The sequence below is a fragment of the Chanodichthys erythropterus genome, chromosome 6 (assembly GCF_024489055.1).
Source record: "Chanodichthys erythropterus isolate Z2021 chromosome 6, ASM2448905v1, whole genome shotgun sequence".
Lineage (NCBI taxonomy): Eukaryota > Metazoa > Chordata > Actinopteri > Cypriniformes > Xenocyprididae > Chanodichthys > Chanodichthys erythropterus.
In genome coordinates this window covers 14,055,254-14,081,500 of record NC_090226.1, presented here as the reverse complement: position 1 = coordinate 14,081,500, position 26,247 = coordinate 14,055,254, and the positions used below count along the sequence as shown (strand labels likewise).

At 40.8% G+C, this 26,247-nt stretch overlaps 1 protein-coding gene across 2 annotated transcripts in view; it reads right to left on the bottom strand.

The window, feature by feature from the left end:
- The window catches only part of pik3c2b (phosphatidylinositol-4-phosphate 3-kinase, catalytic subunit type 2 beta), a 52,225-nt gene that overhangs the window by 2,537 nt on the left and 23,441 nt on the right, over positions 1–26,247 (bottom strand). For both annotated transcript variants that reach the window (XM_067388178.1, XM_067388179.1), the window contains exons 15-32: positions 21,746–21,888; positions 10,134–10,322; positions 9,569–9,662; positions 9,285–9,379; positions 8,410–8,590; positions 8,014–8,121; positions 7,822–7,914; positions 7,588–7,717; positions 6,715–6,851; positions 6,306–6,475; positions 5,754–5,910; positions 5,490–5,599; positions 4,955–5,156; positions 4,749–4,876; positions 4,228–4,345; positions 3,245–3,341; positions 2,406–2,512; positions 2,190–2,318 (exon numbers count right to left, since the gene is read on the bottom strand). In XM_067388178.1, coding sequence (XP_067244279.1) covers positions 2,190–2,318; positions 2,406–2,512; positions 3,245–3,341; positions 4,228–4,345; positions 4,749–4,876; positions 4,955–5,156; positions 5,490–5,599; positions 5,754–5,910; positions 6,306–6,475; positions 6,715–6,851; positions 7,588–7,717; positions 7,822–7,914; positions 8,014–8,121; positions 8,410–8,590; positions 9,285–9,379; positions 9,569–9,662; positions 10,134–10,322; positions 21,746–21,888 — 2,388 coding nt within the window. The remainder of the gene's footprint in view (positions 1–2,189; positions 2,319–2,405; positions 2,513–3,244; positions 3,342–4,227; positions 4,346–4,748; positions 4,877–4,954; positions 5,157–5,489; positions 5,600–5,753; positions 5,911–6,305; positions 6,476–6,714; positions 6,852–7,587; positions 7,718–7,821; positions 7,915–8,013; positions 8,122–8,409; positions 8,591–9,284; positions 9,380–9,568; positions 9,663–10,133; positions 10,323–21,745; positions 21,889–26,247) is intronic.

Here is a 26,247-nt window from a genome sequence, read left to right as displayed (position 1 = left end):
ATAGTGAATGAAACAGATTGAGCGTGATCAAAGCTGATCAAAACACGAGAATTCTTTAAGTTTCAAGCTAATGCATCAGCGTAACGGCTTGCCCTGTCAGGGGCTTGGACAGATGCAGATCCTCAGCGCAAAATATTCATTCTACAGCTATATCCTCATCTGTAAATGTTACAAATTCACGCGAGCATTTACATTTTGCATAAAGGCTTGTCCTGAAATTCTGTGTTAAACTTTACTGAATCTTTACTGAATGAGTCCGTCAGACAGACGGAACGCTGGAGAGAGGGAGACCATTAATATTCAGCGCAAAAATATTTATTTTGCTGAAATATCTGTCGTTTAAAGTTAAATTTAGATTTAAAAATAAACATGTCATTCAAGTATTTTATGAGAGTAGTAACTGTAAAGGGATAACATCATGTAATTGAATATAAACGTAAGATGTTTCTTATAGCCTATTTACAAGATAGAGAAATTACAGCAAGAGGTGTTTGTGTCCAAAGTGAACGTGTGACCTGCAAGTGAACCTGCAAAACATTTATCTTGTCTGTTGGTTAACACTGAGTTTGTGTTTTTCTTTATTATCTTTATTACCATTATTTTCATTTTTAATATATAGAGTAGAGATTTAAACTATATTCACTATATACAGTGCTAAAGTTATTAGACATCTGATACCCAAATCTATGGTTTGTGCCACAGGTCAGGGCAGTATTGGTGCTAAACTAATTTTTCATGTTTCTGTAATGGTTAATCCACCAGAATGTGTAAGCTCTTTAGTCACAGCAGTATTTCTAAAGCTACAATATATTTATTGTTGTTATCCATGATTTTGATTTTACTGTTTTACAAGAAAGCCAGGAAAAAGTAAAACGTTTCATAGTTGTTTTCAGATGCCCAATTACAGTCAATAAGAACAGACACTGTTATTAATTTTATTTTATTTTTTATATTACGTGTGAATATTATTTAGAAACTATTTCGTTGTTTTAGTTTGTAATTTTCCTAATAAATGGCCATTTTTAGCTTTAAACAAGTTTTTTTTTTAAATAATCTTAAAATATTTGTGTTCTCTCTTTATGATGACAGGTAGTCTAATAAATTAAGCACTGTGTGTTTTCATAGCATTCAATTGGCACATGTTTGAAGTACATTGGGCAGGATGTGCAATAGGTTTTTTTTGTCAAAATAAAAAATAAAATTAGAATTTATATCCATTTAATAGGGAAAAAATAATCGTTAGTTGCAGCCCTAGTGCCCATACGCTTTTGCTGTGGCCTTGATTCCAGAAGTATTTTTCCCAATTAAAGTCTTTATGGAGTTATAAGCCATGAACCAAGCAAACCAGCTACAAGGTAAATCACAACATTACAAACTTTAATTTGAAAAAAAAAAAAAAAAAAAAAAAAAGGTACATGAAGGTACAAGACTGAATGGAGCCGCCTCCGCCTCGGCAGTGTAACAGTGCTCGTCAATGTCAAAATGACTGAGATGGTCAATCAAATCAAAATAGGCGGGGTTTACTGAAGTGCAAATTCCAGTGTGAACTGCAAAGCATCCATTTTAATACTGAAAGAGAGTGAGGTAAAGGCCAGAACACACCAAGCCGACGCCGACGAACTAGTGGAGACGAAAGCAGACTGCGGGGTTGGCTCACGTTGGCAGCGTCTGTGTCCAAAGTTGCTCTGACACAACAAACCGACGCTAAACAGCCGACGGCCAAGCAGCACATCAGTTCTGCGCCTGCGTGAGATGAAATGCCTTTCAGAAACAGCAGGCGGCAGTAGCTGAGCAGCCAATAAGAATGATCAGATGGCCCGACGGACCGACGAGCTCCAACGCCGATTCAACATTTCAAATCGGCCGAAAAAAGGCCGAAGAGGACCAACTTCAGCCGACGGTGCGGAACACACTGAGAAAACTTAGTCGGCCGACGAAGAAAAACTGGCCGACGGCTGACCGTCGGCTTGGTGTGTTCCTGCCTTAAGACGGAAGTAGCAAAACATTTAATATTTGGCAAATTTTTTTATGATAGAAAACAACTTTTTATAATTTATGATTCATGTAATTCCTAAATGAATGTGACAATACAAGAAACACCAAGTGAAATATTTCACACTTAAGTTGTCGTTAAATTATTTTTACATTCGTAACCCTCCTATAGTATTATTTAAGTGACATTTTCTCACCATTTCATTGTAAGTGGGGTTGCATGTTCGCCGGGCTGCCTTGGTTTTCCTTTTGCTAGTTTTCTGAGGGTCTGGGAGGAGGTACAATTTGACGTACGGATCAGGATCTGTTCCCTCCTGCAAGGGTTGCTGAAGAAAGGTCCATAATGCATTGGTGAACAACAACTCAACATTTTTATGTGCATTATGTGCAGATGATTAAAGGCAGACACTCACCAAGCCTCTGATGTGCATCACCATAATGAAAAGCTTGTCACTCTTGTACAGAATCGAGAGCTTTACTTCACCTGCCACTGCACCGGACAAAGGAGCCCAGGACGCATCTGGAAAGGAAGAGGAACTGGATTTATTGTGGAAAGGTGTATGTGTACACATCTGGCTTGCAAGGTACACTTAAGGTGGATTAAGTAAATTAATTGGATTTCCAGAGCTCAGACTGACAGGACTGGAACCTGTTGAGTAGAGACCTTTAACACAAATCAGATAAGGTGACCCACCAGATGTTATGGCTTCCACAGAACAGCTTTTACTCATGATGACTCTTTCAATATTTAACTAGTTGTGATAATCTCTTAGGGTTTGATCTATGGAAGAGTGTACAAAATGTTTGGGGGGGGGGGAGTGGGTCAGATTTTATTTTGGTTGCTGTCCCCACAAAGAAACACAAATGCCTGGTTTGATGCCATAGACCCGCAAATGATAAAATAATCTCCTAAGTCTGTAGAAAATTAAATTTACACTATTTCTTGGACCCCAGTTTTAAAATCCCGTGTGTCAGAGTGCATTGGCCTAAAGTTTTGTGATTGCAAGCACATTACACTAGTAGTTAAAAGATAAGATTTTGAATAAGCACTGGGTGTGTTACTTAGTCACAATCACATGACCTGCAGCTGATTGGCCCTAACAGACACTTTACACTAACTCATGATGATTTGCTGTGACGGCAGGCTGAACTGCATGAACTTTGAATCCATCATATACAAAAGCATGTGTAAGAGTGATTCATAAGAAGTGCATGTGTGAGAGTATAAGACAAAATTGGCAAATAAATATACCTGCTGGTTTATTATGGAGTGCATTAACAACAGTCCCTACACTTCCTGCCCGCTCGTCTCTTGGTAGAGGGTGAAAGAAGGTGTAGATCAGATCACACTGAAAGAAGAGAGGGTTACATTACTACTGACGGCAGTTAACTCAGAAGCAGGTATACAGTCACAGCAACCAATATGAATGCCATGCGATCTGGTTGCATTCTTGAGATGCACCATAAAGTACAGCACAACATATGGAAAGTGAAAGAGTGCACGGTCTGGCAGTGCCCGTCTTGCCTCAATAGGCCTGTGGGTTGAGTGTTTACAGACAATGTGTGGTTTTCACAGAACATGGCTGGTTTCCAAAAACATGCCAGTCAAACTGAAACCTCTTACATTAATTACTGAAAGCTGCCCACATTTCTATACACTATTATTGTTATTCAGGAAATAAAATAATGGTGGTGAATGTAAACATGATAAAAGTTCACGTTCATTTTCAATTGCACTACTGTTTTAAAGTTTGGAATCAGTAAGATTCGGCAAGGATGAATTCAATATCTCAAAAGTGAATGAAGGCATTTTTATTTTAAATCATTTTAAGTTAAAAAATAAAGTATATTCAAAGAATCCTGGAAAATTAAACAATTTTTTAAACATAAGAAAAGTTTGAGCATCAAATCTTCATATTAGAATGATTTCCGAAGCATCATGTGACACTGACGACTGGCGTAATGATGCTGAAAATTCAGCTTTGCATCACATGAATAAATGGCATTTTATTAAAACGGATATATAAAAATAAAGATACTTTAAATTGTAATATTTCACAACATTGTTTTTGCTGTATTTTTAATCAAATAAATGCAGCTTTTGTGAGCATAAGAGACTTCTCTCAAAAACGTCTTTTTTTTATTAAATGTACCACCCCCAAATCGTAGTGTACATGAATTATAAGATGAAGTTATAAAGTATAAAGACAATGATGAAAGTGGGCCAAAGGTTACCTGTGCCACCTCTTGAGCAGCATGGATCAAATGCCAAACATATCCATTTAGCTCCTCTTTCCTTCGGTCTGCTAGGGCCTCCCCTCGAGACCGACCAATCACAAAGCGGCTGGGGAAGCTGTGGGAACATTACATTGTGAGGGGTGTGAAATTAAATGAAGAGCACTGCTACATGTGGCATATGTTACCACAAAATACATCCCAAAGGGGTGATCAGTGTCCTGTATACCACTCTGAGGGGCTTTATTTTGTGATAATGACCGGCTGGTTTAACATTACACTGCTTAATACATTGATGCTAGCAGTACTGAGAAACAAAAAATGTACAATGACCAACTTTCATTTGGTTTCATAACTTGTCACTGATTTCAGGCTAAACATATCCACTGATAACAGAAACCAGCATTAGTTTCCACTACAGTCAGTAGTTTTTCAAATCATTTAAGGTCAAGGTGTATGGTGTATTTAGTGAGCTTTTGATTTCATTTAATTTACATTTCTGTCAGGTTTTAGTATTGTACCTGGGTAGTTTTGAGGAAGGGAAGATGAGCTGCAGTTTACTGTGAAGTTCATGGAACTCCTCGAAGGTCCTCTGGACTAAAGTTGTTGACCCCGGTTGACCTTCCCGCTCCACTTTTACAACATAGGACTGCATGAAGGCATAAATATTAAGATCTGTATAAATGATATATACATTTTGTGCTAAATTTAAATGCAGTAGACTTACATAGCCTTTGCTTGGAGTAAAGGTTTTGATGTGTCTGCAAACAAACAGGCTGCGAATGACACCGTCACTCTTTAGAGTATAGACGCGTGGAGCAAATGATAGAACAGGACGCTCCTCAGAGGATGCAAACTTCATTTGGGCCAGGTTATGGATGAAAAAGTTGAGTTTGGTAGCCACACTGCCAAGACTTGACTCAATCAGCCTAGAAAAGGGGACAAGATTAAGATGAAGGCTAGAAGACAAATGGATTCAATGGCAATAGTTTGCAAGTTTTCTGCAGAGAGAGTCCGACACTCCGTATTAGTCCCCGTTCCACTAGATAACACTAAGACTTTTTCTAAAAATGTTGTAAATAACAGTGGCTAGAGTGTGTTGCCTTGGTTGTTAAACAATTGCTGGGGTGTTCTGAGTGCTTGATAGGTGATTTCTTACTGGCATCAAGGGCACCATTATTTTTTTATTTTTTTTTATTTTTTTTTTCCAATCAAATTGTGGATTTCAAGTGCAAAAGGAACAAAAACCTCCAAGTTCTCACCTGGTGAAGTGCATGGTGGCATTTGCTTCTGTTTCATGTGGTCTCAGAGCATCATAGACATATTTAAGATCATCTACATCAGACAACTCTGGTATCCCACTGGACAGCATCTGCACACAAACACACAGGGATTACTAATAGTATTTCGTTGTTAGACCACAAGAAATCAATGCATTCAAATAAGCATTCAAATAAAAGGTAAACGATAAAGCAAGCCAGAGAACATTACTTAACCTCCATCGAAAACAAAATCTGCAAACTCACCAGGCCAAGGAGATTGAGAAACAGATGTGCGTGTTTCCTAATGAGATTGTAGGCCTCACAGCACAAGTCCACAAAGTCATGGAAACGGCTGGATGGCTTGTCACCACCATTGATGACGTACGCCATGTCAGACGTAAACACAAAAGGAGCCCGGTCGCTGTAGAAAAAACAAAACAGGAAGATTACAATCTGTGATAACATTTACTAACAACAGCCCAGATCTGGTTTAGCTCAAAAACATTCTTATGAAATGGATAGTTCCGGTCCTTGATTCTGATTTGTTGAGCTGCATTCTAAGCCATTGTAAATTACTCTACAAACATACACCTGTGACCTCCACTCTGGGTTGTGCCTAACAATGCCCCTTAGCTGCTCTAAATTCACTTCTTGTGGCTTATTGCTTCTTCACAAAGGGACTAAAAGTAATATGAAAGAGGCTGTTGTAACTCTCATAGTTAGAGACAAAGTCAACAGTTGATGTGATCAAAATGTGAAGCAGAGGAACTCTTTTTTTTTTTTTTTCCCCACCATGTTTTTTTTTAATGTTCCTACCGTTTAATGTTGCCAAACATCTGTGCATGACCCAGAAACTTGCCGAAGTCAATGTGGAACATGTGACCACTGGTCTTTAGCATGATGTTGTCATTGTGGCGGTCACAGATGCCTAGAATGTATGTGGCCACACAACAACCAGCACACGAATAAATGAAGTTTTCCACCGCCTGTGAAAAAGCAACAAAATCAACAATTAGTTAACTAACCACTTTGAGACACCAAGGGCTTGAAACATCAAATCTCTAAATACATTTACATATTATTAGGACATGCAAAATAAGAAACATGATGCAACCCAATGCAACTAAAGCAGCTATGGATTGACATTTCACTGCAAAACAGTTTGCACATAACTTCTGGTTTAGCAAATTAGTCTTAAATGTAGTATGAAAATACTATACAGTACCTTTTCATATTCATCCTCAGTTGGGTTGTGTTTCTGCAGCCAGTCTGCCAGAGTCCGGTCCTTAAAGGAACCAGTTACTCCATGCTCAACCTGGATCTTCCTCAGGGTTTCTGCACTCGGAATCATTTCTACCATGCCTACACAAGGGCAAATAGGAGTTATGAAATTACTTCCATTCACATCCTCACTACACTGTTTAGACAGTCTACACTCTAAAAAATGCTGGGTTAAAAACAACCCAAGTTGAGTTAAATATGGACAAACCCAGTGGGTTGGGTTAAAGGGCACCTATTATGCCCTCTTTCACAAGATGTAATATAAGTCTCTGGTCAAGTTTCAGCTTAAAATACCCCACAGATCTGCCCCTATTTGGTAGTGAGCAAAAACATGCCTTTTTCTATATTGCTGGCTAAAAAAAAAAAAAAAAAAAAAAATCCAAAATTGGTTGGGGAAAAATAAATAAAATAAAAAATGGCTGGGTGAAAACAACCCAATTCCTGAGTTTGTCCATATTTAACCCAGCATTTTTTAGAATGTATAATATAATATAATATAATATAATATAATATAATATAATATAAAAAATTGAGAACAAAAAACAAAAAAAAAAAACAATTGAATCAACAAAATCTACTGTGCAAACCGTAAAGAGCCCTAGAATCTAAAATATATGTCAATTATTTAAAAGCTTATCACTTTTATGTTTCATATGAATCATGTCATTTGTTTTTATTTTTACCAACAATTAATTGATTTAGTATTTGGCATAGGGTCATTCACAAAATGTATAGTGTGTTTCTGTTTCCATAGTAAAAAAAAAAAAAAAATGAGGTTATAAATAGAAGTCTTGACTTGTCATGGATGGGTGTTTACCTCTGCCCCGTCCCGTAGAGAAGCAGCGGAAGATGACCATCCTCATGTCAAGTCCCTCCTGGATCCAGATCTTATTCATGATCCGAATGATCTGCAGCGTCAGCATGTCCTGCCGCAGGTCATCTCCAGCCTGAGTGAGAGAACACAACCATAAACAACCAAGACAACATCGGAAAAAGTGTTTCAATGCAGAACCGCTGATCTGTAATGCACACAGATATGGGAAGGCGGTACCTTAAAGATGACGTTAATGTTGTCACCCAGAGGATCCTGGTTCTGAAATGAGAGCTTGAGGGGCACTGCATTAGAGTTGAAGTAGGAGCAAGACTACATGGAGAATAAAAGATTGTATTGTTCTTGTCAAGACATTAGAATCAAAACACATGACTTACAAATGTTTGATATAAAGTCACATTCTGTAATTACCTGTATGTTGATGCCCTTGACAAGCAGGCCTGGGTTCAGTGGAAGTCGGCAACTGCTGTTCATACAGAAGAACTGTTTGACCTCTTCTAGCCCCTCACGGAGTATAGCCTGAAAACCAGACAAACCATGATTAACATGCTGACCAGACGGTCTGGAGAACATTAAAATGCCCTTTAGGGATGAACAAACAGTCTTTGGCACAGGCCTGTTCTTTAAAGCTAAAAATAGTAAGAGCACTTGCAGCCATCAACTAAATGGGAAATTTAGAAGCCAGCTCTTTTTAGCAAATTATTTTCGTAGGTCATAATTGTTCTCATTTAAAAAAACTAGGCACTGATCTGACATTTGTGAAACAGATATTACTACCAGGTCTAAATGAGGAACAGTGAAGCTGACCTGTCTGGATGAAGGTGAGGCGTCTCTGACCCGCTGGGCTAGTTTAGCCAGAATGTTTACCAGCCAGCCTTGCCGATCAAACTCTTCCCTCAAACCTCGACCAGAGCAGCAGAGAAGAGCCGCCAGCAGATACTGATACCTCACGCTAAACTGAGAGTCCTGAAGAGTATCTTTCAGCAACCTACAAAGAGACAAAAGGAATAGTATATTTTAACCGATGATCTAACACCCTAAGAGTTATTCATTTCCTTTCGATGTCATTTTAAATTAGACTGCCTGTCTATTGAAACAGTTTAGATGTGTATATTATATTATAATATTGTATAATATTATAATATTTAATATATATTTAAATTACAAAGGCAGTGCAAACACTACAGTGTATAAATATTTTATAAAATATGAGAATAAGAATGTTTCTTTATAGCAATAAGAACTTGTAGGGTAAGCTTAGCTTAACTGTTCTGAAAAGAATGTCACTGTGCAAATCTCTTTTTCTTTTTTTTTTTCATGAACAAAATAAAGTAAAAAAATAAAATTTGTAATAAAATGTTATTTAATTTTCCTTTTAATTTTAGGGGTTAAATGTAACCGTATACTTAAACGCCAGACAAAATTACATCTGTACAGCAGGTGGAGCTGTTAGCTGATTCGATACAGTGCGAATCTACATGTGCAGTGCATGACTTTGTGTATACAAATTATCAAGCATTCAGTGTGCTGACAAGTTGAAGATTCAAATCTCATCACATGAGTACATCAGTTTAACACTGAATGTGAAAGTATGAGGCAGCATGACCCAATTTCTCAGTATGTGTGCTCTATAATACATGCACACTGGATTTTTAAGTATAATCTGAGAGTAGAGGACACACCAGAAGAGGTAGTGAGCTATGCGCACATCCCCGATGGCCCTCCTCAGCAGAAAACGCACCAGGTGACTGTCCAGATAACACTCGTACTTCAGCGCCTGCACAAAGAGAAAGTGTTAGAGGGGGATTTGTTGGAATGGGAGGGAGAAAATCAGAGGGTGAGAACAAAAAGGACGGAAGGTAAAAAATAAAATAAAGACAGGTAGGAAACAGATCAAGGTCAATAGGAAAGGAGGGAATATAGTGCCAGCACGAAAGGAGGAAGTGAGACACAAGGCCTTTGTTACCTGCACTAACTGAGGAAGGAAGTCCAAAAGCTCAGGATCAGAGATGGAGTCCATCCACTGTACCGCCGTCCGCCTGCACTCCTGATCTGGAAACCTGGTTTAAAGGGGACGTTAATCCAAAAATGAAAATCTAATTTTATGGCGCAATAAACTGTACTATAAAGCACTATAAACTATTAATATGGACAAAATAAATTGGATAATGACTATAAATGACTGGCATATATTATAAAATAATATATACAGTAGTAGTCATAATTCAGACCAAACTAGTTTAGGTGGTTGATCAGTGTGGCCACCAACCAATTAGGACAAAGCTAACCTGGTGGACAGTCAAACCTAGTGGCTGATTAGATTTTTTAACACTAATAAAAGCTTTTAAATCATGTCAGTAAATGTCGAGAGATATCTGTGCTCCACATGTGCTCTGCTGGACAAATCTAAAGGTCAGTTCTTCATGGTCTACTCAAATCAGCCCGACTGCCAGCCATTGAAGGACAGTCAAGCTCTGCTTAGCCTCAAGCTAAACAGAGCAAGCTGCTGCCATGGTTACCATAACACTCACGTGGCATTCAGCAGGCCTAGGGCATCCAGGTGGTTCATGCATTCCCACTGGCGGAGCAGAGCATAGATGTCAGGCAGACATGCCCACTCCCAGCTGGGTGCGCTGGCCAGCACCAGCGGCAGACGACTGGCTTCCGCGTGGCAGAAATAACGCTTCTCCCACAACAGACGACGATCCTCTTGAGTCAACCTAGATAAAAGGGACCAACATGACACATTTCTTTATGAAAACCTCATTAAAAGAGGTTTTATTTTGTTTTATTTCATGTTAGCACAAACAGTAAACAAACTTGCACAGTACTTATCCACCCTCCATGCATGCATCCAATCCACCCTCCATGCATGCATCCAATCCACCCTCCATGCATGCATCCAATCCACCCTCCATGCATGCATCCAATCCACCCTCCATGCATGCATCCAATCCACCCTCCATGCATGCATCCAATCCACCCTCCATGCATGCATCCAATCCACCCTCCATGCATGCATCCAATCCACCCTCCATGCATGCATCCAATCCACCCTCCATGCATGCATCCAATCCACCCTCCATGCATGCATCCAATCCACCCTCCATGCATGCATCCAATCCACCCTCCATGCATGCATCCAATCCACCCTCCATGCATGCATCCAATCCACCCTCCATGCATGCATCCAATCCACCCTCCATGCATGCATCCAATCCACCCTCCATGCATGCATCCAATCCACCCTCCATGCATGCATCCAATCCACCCTCCATGCATGCATCCAATCCACCCTCCATGCATGCATCCAATCCACCCTCCATGCATGCATCCAATCCACCCTCCATGCATGCATCCAATCCACCCTCCATGCATGCATCCAATCCACCCTCCATGCATGCATCCAATCCACCCTCCATGCATGCATCCAATCCACCCTCCATGCATGCATCCAATCCACCCTCCATGCATGCATCCAATCCACCCTCCATGCATGCATCCAATCCACCCTCCATCCATGCATCCAATCCACCCTCCATCCATGCATCCATTCCACCATCCATCCATGCATCCATTCCACCATCCATCCATCCATCCATCCATTCATCCCTCCCATCCATGCATCCAATCCAATCCATCCATGCATGCATCCAATCCATCCTCCAATCCAATCCATCCATGCATGCATCCAATCCATCCTCCAATCCAATCCATCCATGCATGCATCCAATCCATCCTCCAATCCAATCCATCCATGCATGCATCCAATCCATCCATGCATGCATCCAATCCATCCATGCATGCATCCAATCCAATCCATCCATGCATGCATCCAATCCATCCTCCATGCATGCATCCAATCCATCCTCCATGCATGCATCCAATCCATCCTCCATCCATGCATCCAATCTATCCTCCATCCATGCATCCATTCCATCATCCATCCATCCATCCATCCCATCATCCATCCCATCATCCATCCATGCATCCATCCCATCATCCATCCATGCATCCATCCCATCATCCATCCATTCATCCATCCATTCATCCATCCATTCATCCATCCCATCCATGCATCCAATCCAATCCATCCATGCATGCATCCATTCCACCATCCATCCATGCATCCATTCCACCATCCATACATGCATCCATTCCATCATCCATCCCATCATCCATCCATTCATCCCTCCCATCCATGCATCCAATCCAATCCATCCATGCATGCATCCAATCCATCCTCCATGCATGCATGCATCAAATCCATCCTCCATGCATGCATCCAATCCATCCAATCCATTAATCCATCCATCTATCCCATCCAATCCATCCATCTCATCCATTAATCCATCCATTAATCTATCCATCATCCCATCGAATCCAATCAATCCATCCATCCATCCATGCATCCAATCCATCCAGCTCATCCATTAATCCATCCATCCAATCCATGAAGGCATCCCATCCCATCCCTCCATCCATGAATGCATCCCATCCCTCCATCTTTTTTTTCCACCTCCAATCATACTGGAAAGGAAGACATTTTTATTTTTGCAGTATGCATGAGCTCTCAGGTGTCTAATTGATATGCTGGAAGAATTTAATGTTTTCCAGACAAGCAACTATAGTTTGCAATCTATCATCAACACCTCACTTCAAAAAGGTTTGCATCCTGTCATCATACATGCTATCATTGTCGGAAAAACATGATAACCCAATCGGATAAAGTTTAAAAAATGAGCAAATAAATGCAGAAATTTTAAAAAACACATTTTAAAAATGCTTACCAACCCCAAACGTTTGAATAGTAGTTTAACTGAGGGATTTTTTTGCCTTTTGATTTTCATCTCATGAAATGACGAAAAGGGCAAAAAGTGCAAACCCGTTCAAAAAGCACCCAAAAAAGGTTTGCAACCAGTCATCTACATGCTATCAGTCAAAAGATATGATTAGCCAATCTGATAAAAAGTTTAAATGTGTGCAATCTTCCTATCTTGACAAACTTAAGATGCTGCTAACACAGCAATTAAGAGTAAAGCATCTCCAGGAAGGTGTCTGTGCGTGGGCTCTCACTGCAGTAAAAGAAAATAACCAGACCAAATCTCTAGGTAATTTATGCTGCATATCTTCTTCAATAATGATATACCAAACCCTGAGCTCCAAGTCTGGAGGTAAACACTCCAAAAGACTCTAATCCAAGGTAAACAGTACTGTATTTTCATGAATAATATTTAAATACATAGATGACTGATTACTAGCTATAGCCTGCACAAATAATGATCAACACACCATCCATGCTTAAAAACACTTCTATAATGATGTGGAGGTCCTTCATGCCGCTTATCTCATCCCTTGTTGATGTCATTTGTTAAACATACGTTAGTGGCAATGTTTAGCTACTGTGTTTTTCTGCTGGCTTATGAATTCATGTTGGGGAGTGGCTTCTCCCTCTAGGGATGACAGCCGTAGGGCAGGACCCCCGGATCAAATTACCTCTGCGCCTGCTGGGCCGTAACCATACAGAGTCATCAGACAGCTCAATATAATGGGGGAAGGGTTGTGAATGCTTCATACAGTCACACCCACGCTCTTCAACATGCAAGCATGACTGTCATTAGATGACTACACATCCCACAATTCACAAGAGGCTTGAGGAGTATTGATTCCTGGCTGCTGTTGCCGAGGCCCTTCTGCAAATCAAATCGGTAAAGAAAAGGACAACCTAATGGGCATGAACTAATGCTAAATTTAATAAACCATGTTCCTGCTGGAACAAAAAAAAAAAATTGGGCAACAAGACAGACATCTTGATTTGCAAAGTTTCTGAAGAAATTGTGGGTTGTGTTTGTCCATTTCAGACATTCCATTATGAGGTTGTTGTGAGTGGTTTCCAGGGTGTTTTCTGAATGTTTTCTAGCACATTACTATACAGTTGCTGGGGTGTTCTTGGCGGTTGTTTACTGAGAGCGCATAAACAAGATTGTAGTATATTCTGCTCCCTATATAAAACTCAATTCACTCCAAAGTTCAATACCATTAATTTTTTTTTAATATTAAATTTTAAATCCGCAAGGATGCATTCAACTGAACTGAAATTGTTACAAAATATTTCTATTTCAAATAAATGCTGTTTTTTTAAAAACTTCTATTCAAAGAATCCTGAAAAAAAAAAAAAAAAGAAAAATAATGTTTCCACAAAAATATTAAGCAGAATACTGTTTAACATTGATGATGATAAAATAATAAGGAAATGTTTCTTGAGCACCAAAGCAGCATATTAGAATGATTTCTGAAGGATCATGCGTCACTGAAGACTAAAGTGATGCCATAATTTTTTTTTTTTTTTAATAATAGTTCACAATTTCACCATTTAGAAGTCTCTTATTCTCACCAAGGCTGCATTTATTTGATCAAAAATACTGTAAAAACATTACTGAACCCAAACTATTGAACAGTAGTTTAAGTTCCTGGGATTTTTTTTCCCCCTCTTTGGGGGAAAGGGGTTTCATCGTTCATGAGATGAAATTCAAAAGTCTGAACTCTTACAAAAAAGCCACTCAAAAAGCTGAACAATTTGAGAACCCTAACACAAAAATGAGCAGAAGTAATTGGAGCAAATGCTTGTAGAATCGATAAACTGTACGAAAAAGGAAAAGAGTTGAAACATTAACGCTCCGCTGACACAAGCCAGATCAGAGAGTTCACACCCGGCTCAAACTCTCAACCTTTGATCCGAGAGCTGGAGACAATTTATGACTGAATATTTCCAGGCTGGAGTGGCTCCACATTTTACACTGCAGCAAATGTTTCAAAGCTCCACAGACTGAGCAACAGAAACAAGAGAGGAAAAACAGCTGAGAGAAAAGGAGAGGAGGAACAGGGCCAGCTGGGGAGGATATCCACATCAGCTGTCTAAAGCGGACGGTAACAAAGTGAGTACTGTAGAGAACCAAGCCCTGCTGAGCACCAGATATGTCCTCATATTCAAACAAAGGGAACAGAAAAAAAACAAAAGCTTGATCCATGAAAAAGAAAGCACAATAAGTTAGTCATTTTACATGGTGACAATAATGATTTTATATTATATTATATTTATTTTATTTAATTATTTTTATATAATAGTAAAGATTATGAACAAAACAGTTGATGGGTCCCATTGACTTCCAATAGTATGGAAAAACATACTATGGTAGTCAATGGGGCAATCAACTGTTTGGTTACCCACATTCTTCATAATATCTTCTTTTGTCTTCAGCAGAAAAAATAAATTCAATCAGGTTTGGAACAACTTGAGGGGGAGTAAATGATAATTTTAATTTCTGGGTGAACCATCCCTTTAAATACACTAACTTTCAAGGTTTGCAGCAGTAAGTTCTCAACATTTCTGCAAAACATCTTTTATGCATTATTTATGCTGCATTTATTTGATCAAAAATACAGTAAAACTATAATAATGTGAAATCTTAAAATTGAAAACAACAGTTCCCTTTCGTGGGAACTATCGACGCTGCGTGACAACGCATTGGGAACCTTCTGCGTGATGTCGTCACTGACGTCTCGCTACGCGATTGGTTAGATACATGAGTGCTTCAGAGACGGGTGACGTCACGGACCAGGAAACTATAAAGCACACCCGGATGCAGAGCACGGTAGCTTCTGTGTCTTCAGCAAGCACTCTATGTTATCGAGTGTCTTGTTTATATGAAATTAGACAAACAACACAAAATAAGTCACGATATCTTTGTCTGAGGACAAGAGTATCTCACACCAATCCATATATATATATATATATATATATATATAAATAAAAAAAAAGACACGTATTATGGCGAGAAACAGCAGTTGAATGGGAGTTGAGTAAGCCTGGGCAGCTCTCGAGGGAGCCGTCTGTGTGCACTATAAAAAAAAGAAAAAAAAAAGAAACTCGCTCTCAGAATACGGTGTTCCAGTGTTCCCCGCGGATCGCGGAAAAGAAGCCATTCGTGGGGTTCACAAATGGATCTGACAGAGGGATTAGAGACGGGCGTTGCCCTTTCTCTGCCCTTACCTGCCAGGTTCAGTGCTGTCTCCCAGGTGGAAGCACGCTCTGCGGTTTCTTCCCCGGGTTGAGGCACCGGTATTTCACATGCCAGCTCTGAGGAGGTGGATATTGTGATATCGATCTGAGGACTCGCCACCTCACACGCATCGTGTTAGGGAGTGGAGCATGCACGTCAGTTCAAAAACAAAGCAGCTGACGGTTCATTCATAAAAATGTCCCGGAGTGTAAAAGAAATGAACTAGCGGGAGTTTTTATCTCCACTCCTGTTGGCTTTATTCTCGAGGGAATAAAAGTCTAACACGAGGCTTAGATCTTGCGTTTGCCGAGGCAGCGCGTGGATTAAGCTTGCAATAAGGAATATATAGCTCGAATCTCGCGTTTGCCGAGGCAGCGCGTAGATTAAGTGTGCAACAAAAAATATACGGCTCGCTCGGATCTTGCGTTTGCCAAGGCTGCGCATAGACTGCGTGCACGTAGTATATATTGTATATAATGTTTATACATAATATATATATCTGGAGGGAACTGAGTAGACGGGAGTTTCCCTTTCTCTCTTTCCCTATAATACCTTGCAAACTATTACGAGCTATAATTCTCTTTGTTTTGGGCTGCATTTAATTTAAGGATTAAATGAAATATTGAATACATTACATTCTGAGGAATTTAAAGGAAAAGGGTGTCACCACCCTTGCTCCCCCGCAGAAAGCTTGGGGACCGGGACAGGTGACACAGCTGAAGTCCTTGTGAAGTAGGACATATCTGCGGACTGTTATTACCACCAAGAAGGCTTCAAAGAGGTCCTGACATCTGTGGGCCAGGATCCATGAGGGCAGCCCCCTCCGGAGGGGGTCCTGTGTTAGAATATCTGACACCCGTCCCCCTTTGGCGCCCTCAGGGGGCCGTTATGCTAACCCTGCCACCCAGTGTGCGTCAGGGCACAACGGTCTCCACCGACTCTCCGAGGAGAGCCGGTTATGACTTGATTCGTCTGTTTTCTGCCGGTGCGCCGCTCCAGAACGTTGAATCGAGTGCTCAAAATCTACTAAGGGAACCAGTCTCTCGAGACTGACCTCTGGTGTTTTTATGGTAGAATGGAAACTTCTACCGAATATATCAAAATGGATGCTGCTCATCAGAGGGTTACAGGGTCTCGCCCGCCCAGATTCAATGGGGTCTTTCCCATAGTGGTGACCCCCAAGCAGTCTCTGGTTATGGAACAAGAGGCTATGACACTCTTGCGAAATGGAGCTATAGAAAGGGTTCCTCCTCCCAGCAAGCTGTCAGGCTTCTACAGGCGCTACTTCATTGTTCCAAAGAAGGATGTGTCCTATCATAGATTTACATGTTAAATCACTCAATACGAAAGCTCAAATTCAAGATGCTTACACTTAAACAGATTATCCCACAGATCAGGTCCAAGGACTGGTTTGTGGCGATAGACCTGAGAGAGGCATACTTTCAGGTGTCCATCCATCCTTCCCATAGGAAGTTCCTCATGTTTGCTTTCGGGGGCAAAGCTTACCAATACAGGGTTCTTCCTTTCGGCCTGTTATTATCACCCTGCACATTCACGAAGTGCGTGGATGCAGTGCTGGCTCCACTGAGACTCCAGGGCATCCGCGTACTGAATTACATAAAAAGTGATTCTAGCTCAATCAGAGCAACTAGCAGTTCAGCATCGAGATGCTGCTCTGTACCACATGAAAAGGCTCGGGCTGAGGCTCAATGCCAAAAAAAAAAAAAAAAAAAAAAAAGTGTGCTAGTTCCGGCTCAGACTACCACTTATCTAGGTGTAGTTTGGGACTCCACCATGATGCAGGCACATTTGTTTCCTGCTTGTGTGAGTTCCATTCTCGCAGCCGTGAAAGGGGTGAAGTTAGGCCAGTCACTCACTGTAAAACAGTTCCAGAAACTGTTGGGTCTTATGGCAGCTGTGTCCAACGTCATACCTTTTTGGCCTTCTGCACATATGACTCTTACAGTGGTGGCTCAGGACCAGGGGATTTTCTCCGAGGGGAAATCCTTTTCGCATGATCAAAAGTTGCGCGGCAATGCCTTTGTGCTCTGGCCATGTGGAAAGATCCCTGGTTCCTGTCCCAGGTACCAGTGCTGGGGACTTCTGGTCGTCGTGTAATGCTTACGACAGATGCCTCCCTCACGGGCTGGGGGGCGATCATGAGTGGTCGCTCAGCTCAGGGTCTATGGGAGGTCCTGGAAGGTGTCAAGAACTTGTCTGACACTTAAAACTCTTTCTCCTGGCAGTCTCTTCTTTGAAGAGAATTGGTGATTTACAAGCGCTGTCAGCAGTTTGCACCTGGTATGGTGAAAGCCTTTCTGCATACCAGGCCGGCACATAAATCGGTTGGAGATGATGGTGGTGTTTCTAGCATTAAAACACTTTCTCCCAGACCAGAGAGGCCATCACGTGTTGGTCCGCACGGACAACACGGCAGTGGTCTTATATATAAACCATCAGGGGGGTCTGCGGTCTTGCCAACTTTACTACTTGGCTCGTCGGATCCTCCTATGGTCCCTAGGGAAGCTGCTCTCTCTGAAGCCAGCTTTCATCCTGGGGTATAAAGGGAGCAGACGCCCTGTCGAGGCAGGGGCCGAGGCCCGGGGAGTGGAGACTCCACCCAGAAGTGGTGGATCTCCTATGGAAAAATTTCGGTCGAGCGGAAGTCGACCTATTTGCTTTGGGAGAGTCAACCCAGTGACCACTCTGGTACTCCCGAACACATCCAGCACCTCTGGGTCTGGATACCATGGTACAGACGTGGCCGAGGCTACGAGGCTAATATTTCCCCCGATAACCTTGCTCCCGGGAGTTCTGGAGAAAGTACGCTGGGAAGGGGTCAGCCTAATACTGGTAGCCCCCTTCTGGCCAACCAGAATATGGTTCTCGGACCTAGTGTCCTTACTAGACGGCTCCCCAATGGAGCTTTCCCTTAGACAGGACCTCCTGTCGCAAGCGGGCGGCTCGATAATACATCCCCGCCCAGAACTGTGGAAGCTATGGGCCTAGCCTCTGAGGGGGCCAGGCTCATAGATGCTGGTCTTCCAACTGAGGTTGTGGAGACCATCCTTAACTCCAGAGCTCCCGCCACGAGGAAGCTTTATTCCTATAAACGGAATTTATTTTCTGCTTGGTGCAGACAGAATAATATGGACTCTGTCCACCCTCCTATCAGCTTTGTGCTAAGATTTCTCCAAGAAAAATTATCGGAGGGCCTATCGCCTTCAACCTTGAAGGTTTACGTTGCGGCTATCTCAGCCTTTCATGCTTCTCTTGAGGGTGGCTTCTCGGTGGGTCGAGACCCACTCGTTACTCGCTTCCTCTGTGGCACACTGAGGTTGAGGCCAGCCTGGGACCTAGCTGTGGTATTACAAGGGTTAGCTGAGGCTCCCTTCGAACCACTCTCACTGTAAAACAGTTTCAGAGACTGTTGGGTCTGATGGCAGCTGCGTCCAACGTGATTACTATTGGCCTTCTGCACATGAGACCCTTACAGTGATGGCACAGGACCAAGAGGTTTTCCCTGAGGGGAAACCCTTTTCGCATGATCGAAGACACGCAGCGATGCCTTCGTGCTCGGGTCATGTGGAAAAAGCCTTGATTCCTGTCCCAGGGACCCATGCTGCCGCCACGAGGAAGTTGCATGCCTACAAATGGAATTTGTTTTCTACCTGGTGTAGAAACAATAATACGGATCCTGTCCTTTCTTCTATTAGCTGTGTGCTAAAATTCCTCCAGGAAAAATTCTCGGAGGGCCTATCTCACTCAACCTTGAAGGTTTACATTGCAGCAATTTCAGCATAACATGCTCCTCTTGAGGGGAATATCTCGGTAGGGCGAGACCCCCTTGTCACATGCTTCCTCCGTGGCACATTGAGGTTGAGGCCTCCAGTGCGCACAAGGGTTCCGGCCTGGGACTTGGCCGTGGTCTTACAGGGGTTAGCTGAGGCTCCCTTTGAACCACTAGAGGAGGTTCCTGAGAGGTTCCTCACTCTTAAAACGATTCTTTTATTGGCTATCACTTCTCTGAAGCGGATAGGAGACTTACAAGCACTTTCTGTTGCTCCTTTTCTTGAATTTGCTCCAGGAATGGTGAAAGCATTCCTGTATCCTAGACTGGGTTATGTCCCAAAGGTCCCTAGCAATGTCCCAGGCCCCATTGTGCTTCAGGCCTTCTATCCTTCTCCATTTGTATCTGTGGATCAGGAAAAATTTAATCTGCTGTGCCCAGTAAGGGCTTTGGATGCTTATGTCCACAGAGCTGCCCTGTGGCGTAAGTCAGATCAATTGTTTGTCTGTTATGGGTCCCCTAAAAAAGGCGGCCCAGCATCGAAGCAGAGAATGAGCAAGTGGGTGGTCGAGGCCATCTCACTTGCCTATGAAGCGGCCGGACAGCCTTCTCCTTTGAATGTTCGCGCCCATTCAACTAGGGGTATGGCGGCATCAAAAGCTTTGATGTCAGGAGTTTCCATGGGTGATATATGTGATGCAGCTGGATGGTCATACCAGCACACATTTATTAAGTATTATAACTTTAATATCGGCTCCACTCTGGGGTACTCCGGGTTGTCAAGATAACTTTGACAAGTGTTTGAGCTACGGCTCAGTTGGGATTGCGTTCCCAATGCGTTGTCACGCAGCGTCGATAGTTCCCACGAAAGGGAACGTCTCGGGTTACAGATGTAACCCTGGTTCCCTGAGTAGGGAACGAGACGCTGCGTCTCTTGCCGTACCCCTGCACACTTGTGAGTGCTTGCTTCAGACTTATCCAGAAGCTACCGTGCTCTGCATCCGGGTGTGCTTTATAGTTTCCTGGTCCGTGACGTCACCCGTCTCTGACGTCTCGCTACGCGATTGGTTAGATACATGAGTGCTTCAGTGACGACATCACGCAGAAGGTTCCCAATGCGTTGTCACGCAGCGTCTCGTTCCCTACTCAGGGAACCAGGGTTACATCTGTAACCCGAGACGTTTTCCATTTTAATATTTTAAAATGTCATTTAAAATGTCATGTGGTAGCAAAGCTGGATTTCAGCATAATTACTCAAGTCTTCAGTGTCACATGATCCTTCAGAAATCGTATGCTAATTTGATCGATTTAGTAAAATTTCTTATTATCAATGTTGAAAACATTTGTGCTGCTTAATATTTTTGTGGAAACTTCGCTTATCAGTGTGTGCGCACGTGTTCTCATTTCTCGTTCTCCTCCCCCTTCCCCGCAATCAGACTACTGTTCTCACATCCCGACCTTTCCAACTCTGCGTGAATGCCGCCATTCCTTCCACTGACATTTGAAAGGTGGGATGAGATGGGGAAGCCAACAGGAACACAAAGGAGAAAAGGAAGTAGACAATGTTGTGCGATATCACTCCCGGAAACAAGGGAACATCTGACACCAACTGCTACAGCAGTCTGCTTCATCCTCTCTCTTATGTGTCTGATCAGCTCAACATCACTCAGCTTGTTCAACCTCTGTTCCCACGCAGTCATGCAGCGTGAAATCACTTTTATGCTCCCAAATGAGCATGTCGCTGAACTATCAATGATGAGTAATGACAGCTGAATCTGAATTTGCATTTGTTGGTTATTTGTGGTTCCAGCTACACTTAAACCATCCTTGTCCTGTAGAAGATGTAGTTTTCATAACCTTTATATATGTACATCAACCCACTGCATTACTGCACTACTTTTTGTGGTTACCAACCAAAGCAGTTTACACAGTAAACACCCACTATTTGCAGTAACATTACATGACGGAGCTAGAATAATCAAATGCGATGTAAATGATTTAACTCACAGGTTCACGAAATTAGCAAAAACTCAAGAACCGTGAACTTGACAATCAAGGGAACCATGAAACTTTATGTCCTCTTTCAGCAAAAATGTTTTTGTTTTCCAGAACAAGCACAATGCGAATAAAAGCCTAAATTCCATCTGTTCATCATATAAAAGAGATCATGTCTCTTCAGAAAATTTGGACTAAACCTCTCAATTCATGTGGACTAGGGTTGGGCGATGTCCCCTAAATTGTCAGTTGACAATGTTTACAATAAAACATCGTCATTATCAGACAGCCAACTCACCAGAAAAGGGACTTCTTGTGCAAGACATCATGTAGATGCCTCTGGCTGACCTGGTCCAGGCGGGAGAACTCGTATTGAGGACTGAACTCTGCAGGAGCCGGGGTGCTGAAGCGTACTTCAAAAGAAGAAGTGGGAAAGTCCACCTGAAAAGACAAGGAGAGTTTTTATTAAAAAAATTAAAAAAATAAAATAAAAATCAGCCACCGTTTTAACAATAGAGGGTGTAAAAGCACCCAGGAGAACAGTCAAAAGTAACAATTATTAGAGTAAATAAACTATAATGGTAAAACTACCTCTTTATAGCATTCCTCAGACAATGTGTGTAATGGAAGTTAGGTCTGGGCAAAAAACCCCGAAAATATCTCTTTTTCTTTTTTTTTTTAAGCTCTCTGGCAATATTCAGTATATCTTCATATTTATACTTTTTTTGTTGTTTGTTTGTTTTTTTCCCAAAACCAGAGGAACCATCAAACATGGTCAATAAGATTCAAAATATTTAAATTCATTAAAAAAATTAAAATAAACTTAGTTAAAACACTTATTTTACTGTAAGTTACTCTATTTATATTTTTTTTTAAAAGTAAAACAAACTAATATAATTACTTGTATTTTTAGAAAGAAAAAAAAACATTGTTATATGAAAGATATGCAGGAACCATGAACATTTTTGTATGGTGGCACAAATTTACTGAAATGAATCATGGAAACAGTCATTATGAATAGATTCACAGAAATGTGTTGGGCTGTAACAGTTTTGCTTCTGGATCTATAAAAACTACTATCAAACTCAAAAGGCAAAAGGTCTAAAACTGTCAATTCTAATGATACCATTTCAGAAAGGTATATTGAGATTATCATGATAGTCACAAATGTTGCTTAATGTCATCAGCAAAATCATTGCAAGTATTTCATGATTATTTGAGAACACTCAGCCCTAATAGTTAACTATTCTGTTGTTAATGGAAGGGTTAGGGATATAAAGAAAAACCACTATCACGGGTAAAATTTTCTCCAGCTCATGGGTTGTAAAGATGGGACAAGAGTGAAATTAGAAGGTTTATGATCCAAAGCAAATGCTAAAGTTCACAGTCACGCCTGGCATCAGTTAACAGGAGTGCTGAAAGCCATAACAGCACCATGAACAGCTGAGGCTTTCACCTTAAACATGCCAAGTTAAATACCACAAACACTAAAATTTAGAACAGCATAGATCCAACATACACTAAAGAGCTAAAGACATAATGAAACTACAGCTGCCAAAACTGACCCAGTGACAAAAACTGATTTAAAAAAAAAAAAAAAAAAAAAAAAAAAAAAAAAAAGAAAACTATGTTAGAATAATGAAAGAAAAAGCTTTAAAAGATAGGGACATGTGGGTCCGTTTTCACACTTCTCTCAGTCCGGGTTGAAATCAGTCCAATCATTATTGCCATATGCCTCTCAGCATTACACTTCATCCATTAGCAGAACAGACACCCCCCAATAATGAACAGAAGTCCTTCATCTATTTAATGACCTTCGCACCAAATGTTCCCCCCCATAAGGCAAGCCAGTTCACTCGGCAGCCATCTTGGTAGCAACCCTGGGCTGCTATTTTCTCTTTGGGAAAAGAAACTTGTTTAGGGCAGACAACGCATTTTAAGGTTCACAAATAAAAGTGAGGTTGTGGGGGATAGAAGTACCATTTTCATTTGTGAAAAATTAAATCAGCTTTGTAACTTGACTAAGTCTATAGGCATACAAGTACATCTACTTGAATGGGGGAGGGGGACCAAGATTTTGATTGATCGATTAAATAAAAAAAAAAATAATAATAATAATAAAATCAGACAATATTGATCCCCAAAATGTTGTGTTTTTACCTTGAATCAGATCAAAGTAGAGGTGCATCGCTAATAAAATTTGGGCCAAAAAAAAAAAAAAAAGCCAAAAATTGTTATATTGCGTTATTAAAATTCTAATACACTTGGCAAACTACAAGGGGAATCCCAAAAGTCTTAATTTTTTTTTTATGATGTTTTATTAAGATCATTTAAATAAATAAATAAATAAACCGTAACAAATAAAAATGAATAGTTTATTACAACAGAAGTACATATCAGCTTCAAATATCAAGCCGATTAATATCTTGGACAAAAGGGACCTTGGAGTCAAAAACCAATAGAAAAAAAAAAAAAAAAAAAACATTGTCGATTACATAAACAATTAACAATAATAAATAAAATTAACATAATACCAGCAATTTCCCCTATTAATATTACCCCGAGTGGTTTGTTTCTTCCTCCTTACACTGTCTTAAACCTGCATTGCAGTTTGGTTTATGCTCATTTATAAACTCCATCAGTAGCTTGCAATAATGAACTACTTGTTAAAAGTAGTGTCAATTAATGGGAAGTGGTTCGGCATGAATATCTTGAACCATCACTCAAAGAAAAGTGTGAATTGAATAGAAAGAATGTGAAAAATGGGGTCAGAGGAGTGAGCGAGAGAAAAGCAGCAGCAGATAGGACAAGGAGAGAAGCTAAGGGGAGCGAGCACACGTTAGGCAGTTTTAACGAGCCCCAGATGTGTCATTAGGCCCAGATGCATCTTGGCTGTGGGGCGGCTTAACGGGCAGATTGTAGGGACTGACTGAGAGAATTCTGCCACCTCACATGCACTGAATAACCCCGGTACCTTAATGAGGGGCAGAACCTACTGAATAGGCACAGCACCAGGCTTCGCTCCCAGTTTAAACTGCACAGCCCACTGCCCTTAGACAAAGCCATGCCATTTGGGCACAAAAGAGCCCTATTGGCACTACTATGGGCTGGCTTGGCACCCTGAGATAGCAGAAAGAAGAACGGGGATTGTGTAGGAGGCCTGTGCGGAGGGAGGGAATTTCAGAGAGGCCCAGTCCGAGTGAAGAGAAAACTATGCGCACATGTGATTTACCACACAGATTTTAGAACAATACCAGTGAGGAGTGCTGTTTACAGAGTGCGGCTGTGAAATGTCTTGTCTGAATGTGTTAGAGGATATTAATGCATGTGGAGGAAGTGGTGACTCAAAGTGCATAGGGAGGTCTGGGAGTGACACATCTCAGGTGTTTGTGATGATTGTCTGAATATGTGAGTGCGGTTAATAGATAGTTTCCTGCACTGCTGCTTAATCTGCAGCACCATGTTTAATATAATGACAGTAGTGTAGAAAGACAGTCTATGCATTATTCAAAAGTCTGAGGTTTTTTTTAAACCTCATTAAACCTAATTTTTTTTTAAAAGAAATTAATTTTCATTCTGCAAATATGCATTAAATTACCAAAAGTGACAGTAAAAGAAATTTATAATGCTACAAAAGATTTCCATTTCAAATAAACACTGTTCTTTCCATTCATAAAATAATATTAAGCAGCACAACTGTTTAACATTAATAAAAAATATGTTTGTTGAGCATCAAATCAGCATATTAGAATGACTTCTGAAGGATCATGTGACAATGAAGACTGGCGTAATGCTGAAAATTCAGCTTTGCATCACATGAATAAACTACATTCTAAAATATATTAAAACTAGAAAAGCTGCTTAAATTGTATTTCAAGATATTACCATTTTTACTGTATTCGATCAAATAAACGCAGATTTTCAGGAAAAAAAAAAAATCTCCAACTCTTGAACAGAAAAAGACTCTACAAATCAGTGGGGAAAAGAAATAAAAAAAACCCCACAAGAATTCACGATGCAGTTACTTATTTGAATCATTCTAATGAGTCGCTCAACCACTGAAACATTCAGAACAGGTACTGAATTAACATATCACGCTCTCAACCACAAGTTCAGTCATGTCTTATTCGAAATAATCCAAGTACTATGGCATCAAATCAAATACTCTACTCCTAGTCACAACCGCTTAAAAAAAAGGTGTATGTTCTATATTAGTACGAATGTGTGTAGTATGAATGTAATGTGGATGTAATACATTTGCCATGTCATCATGCTACCAGCGTCCGTTGCGTCGCTTCCCTGTCATTCACAAATCCTCTCCTGTGGCCTCATGGGATAGTAAAGTGTCCATCAAATGCACGTTTCATAGTACCTTCTTCATTCCTGCATTTCCACTAGCACACTGGCCTAACCCTATTACAGCCAAAGTTATGGATGCTGCAAACAAATCCTAAAGCAAACATGTGAACCTTTCAAAGAATTAGACTGTGTCAAATAATGCAAGCCCAGCTGTTGAATAATTTTTATTAGTTCAAACTTCCCGAAGATGGAAGTCTAAAGCATGAACATTTTTGGATTTATCTAGGCTATATTTTAAAGTTATTTACATGTGCATTTGACCATGAAATGTGGGTTCAATGCATCTTGAAATTCATTCCACTTCTGCATTTACTCAGCATCAATGCACCAATTCTGCTCAGGAACAACAATACATCTTTAAAAAAAGATGCACTTGTTTGAGTGTGTGTGGTATTTGTAGGCCACGTCAAACTTGCAGAAGTCAGCGTGTTCAGATCACCA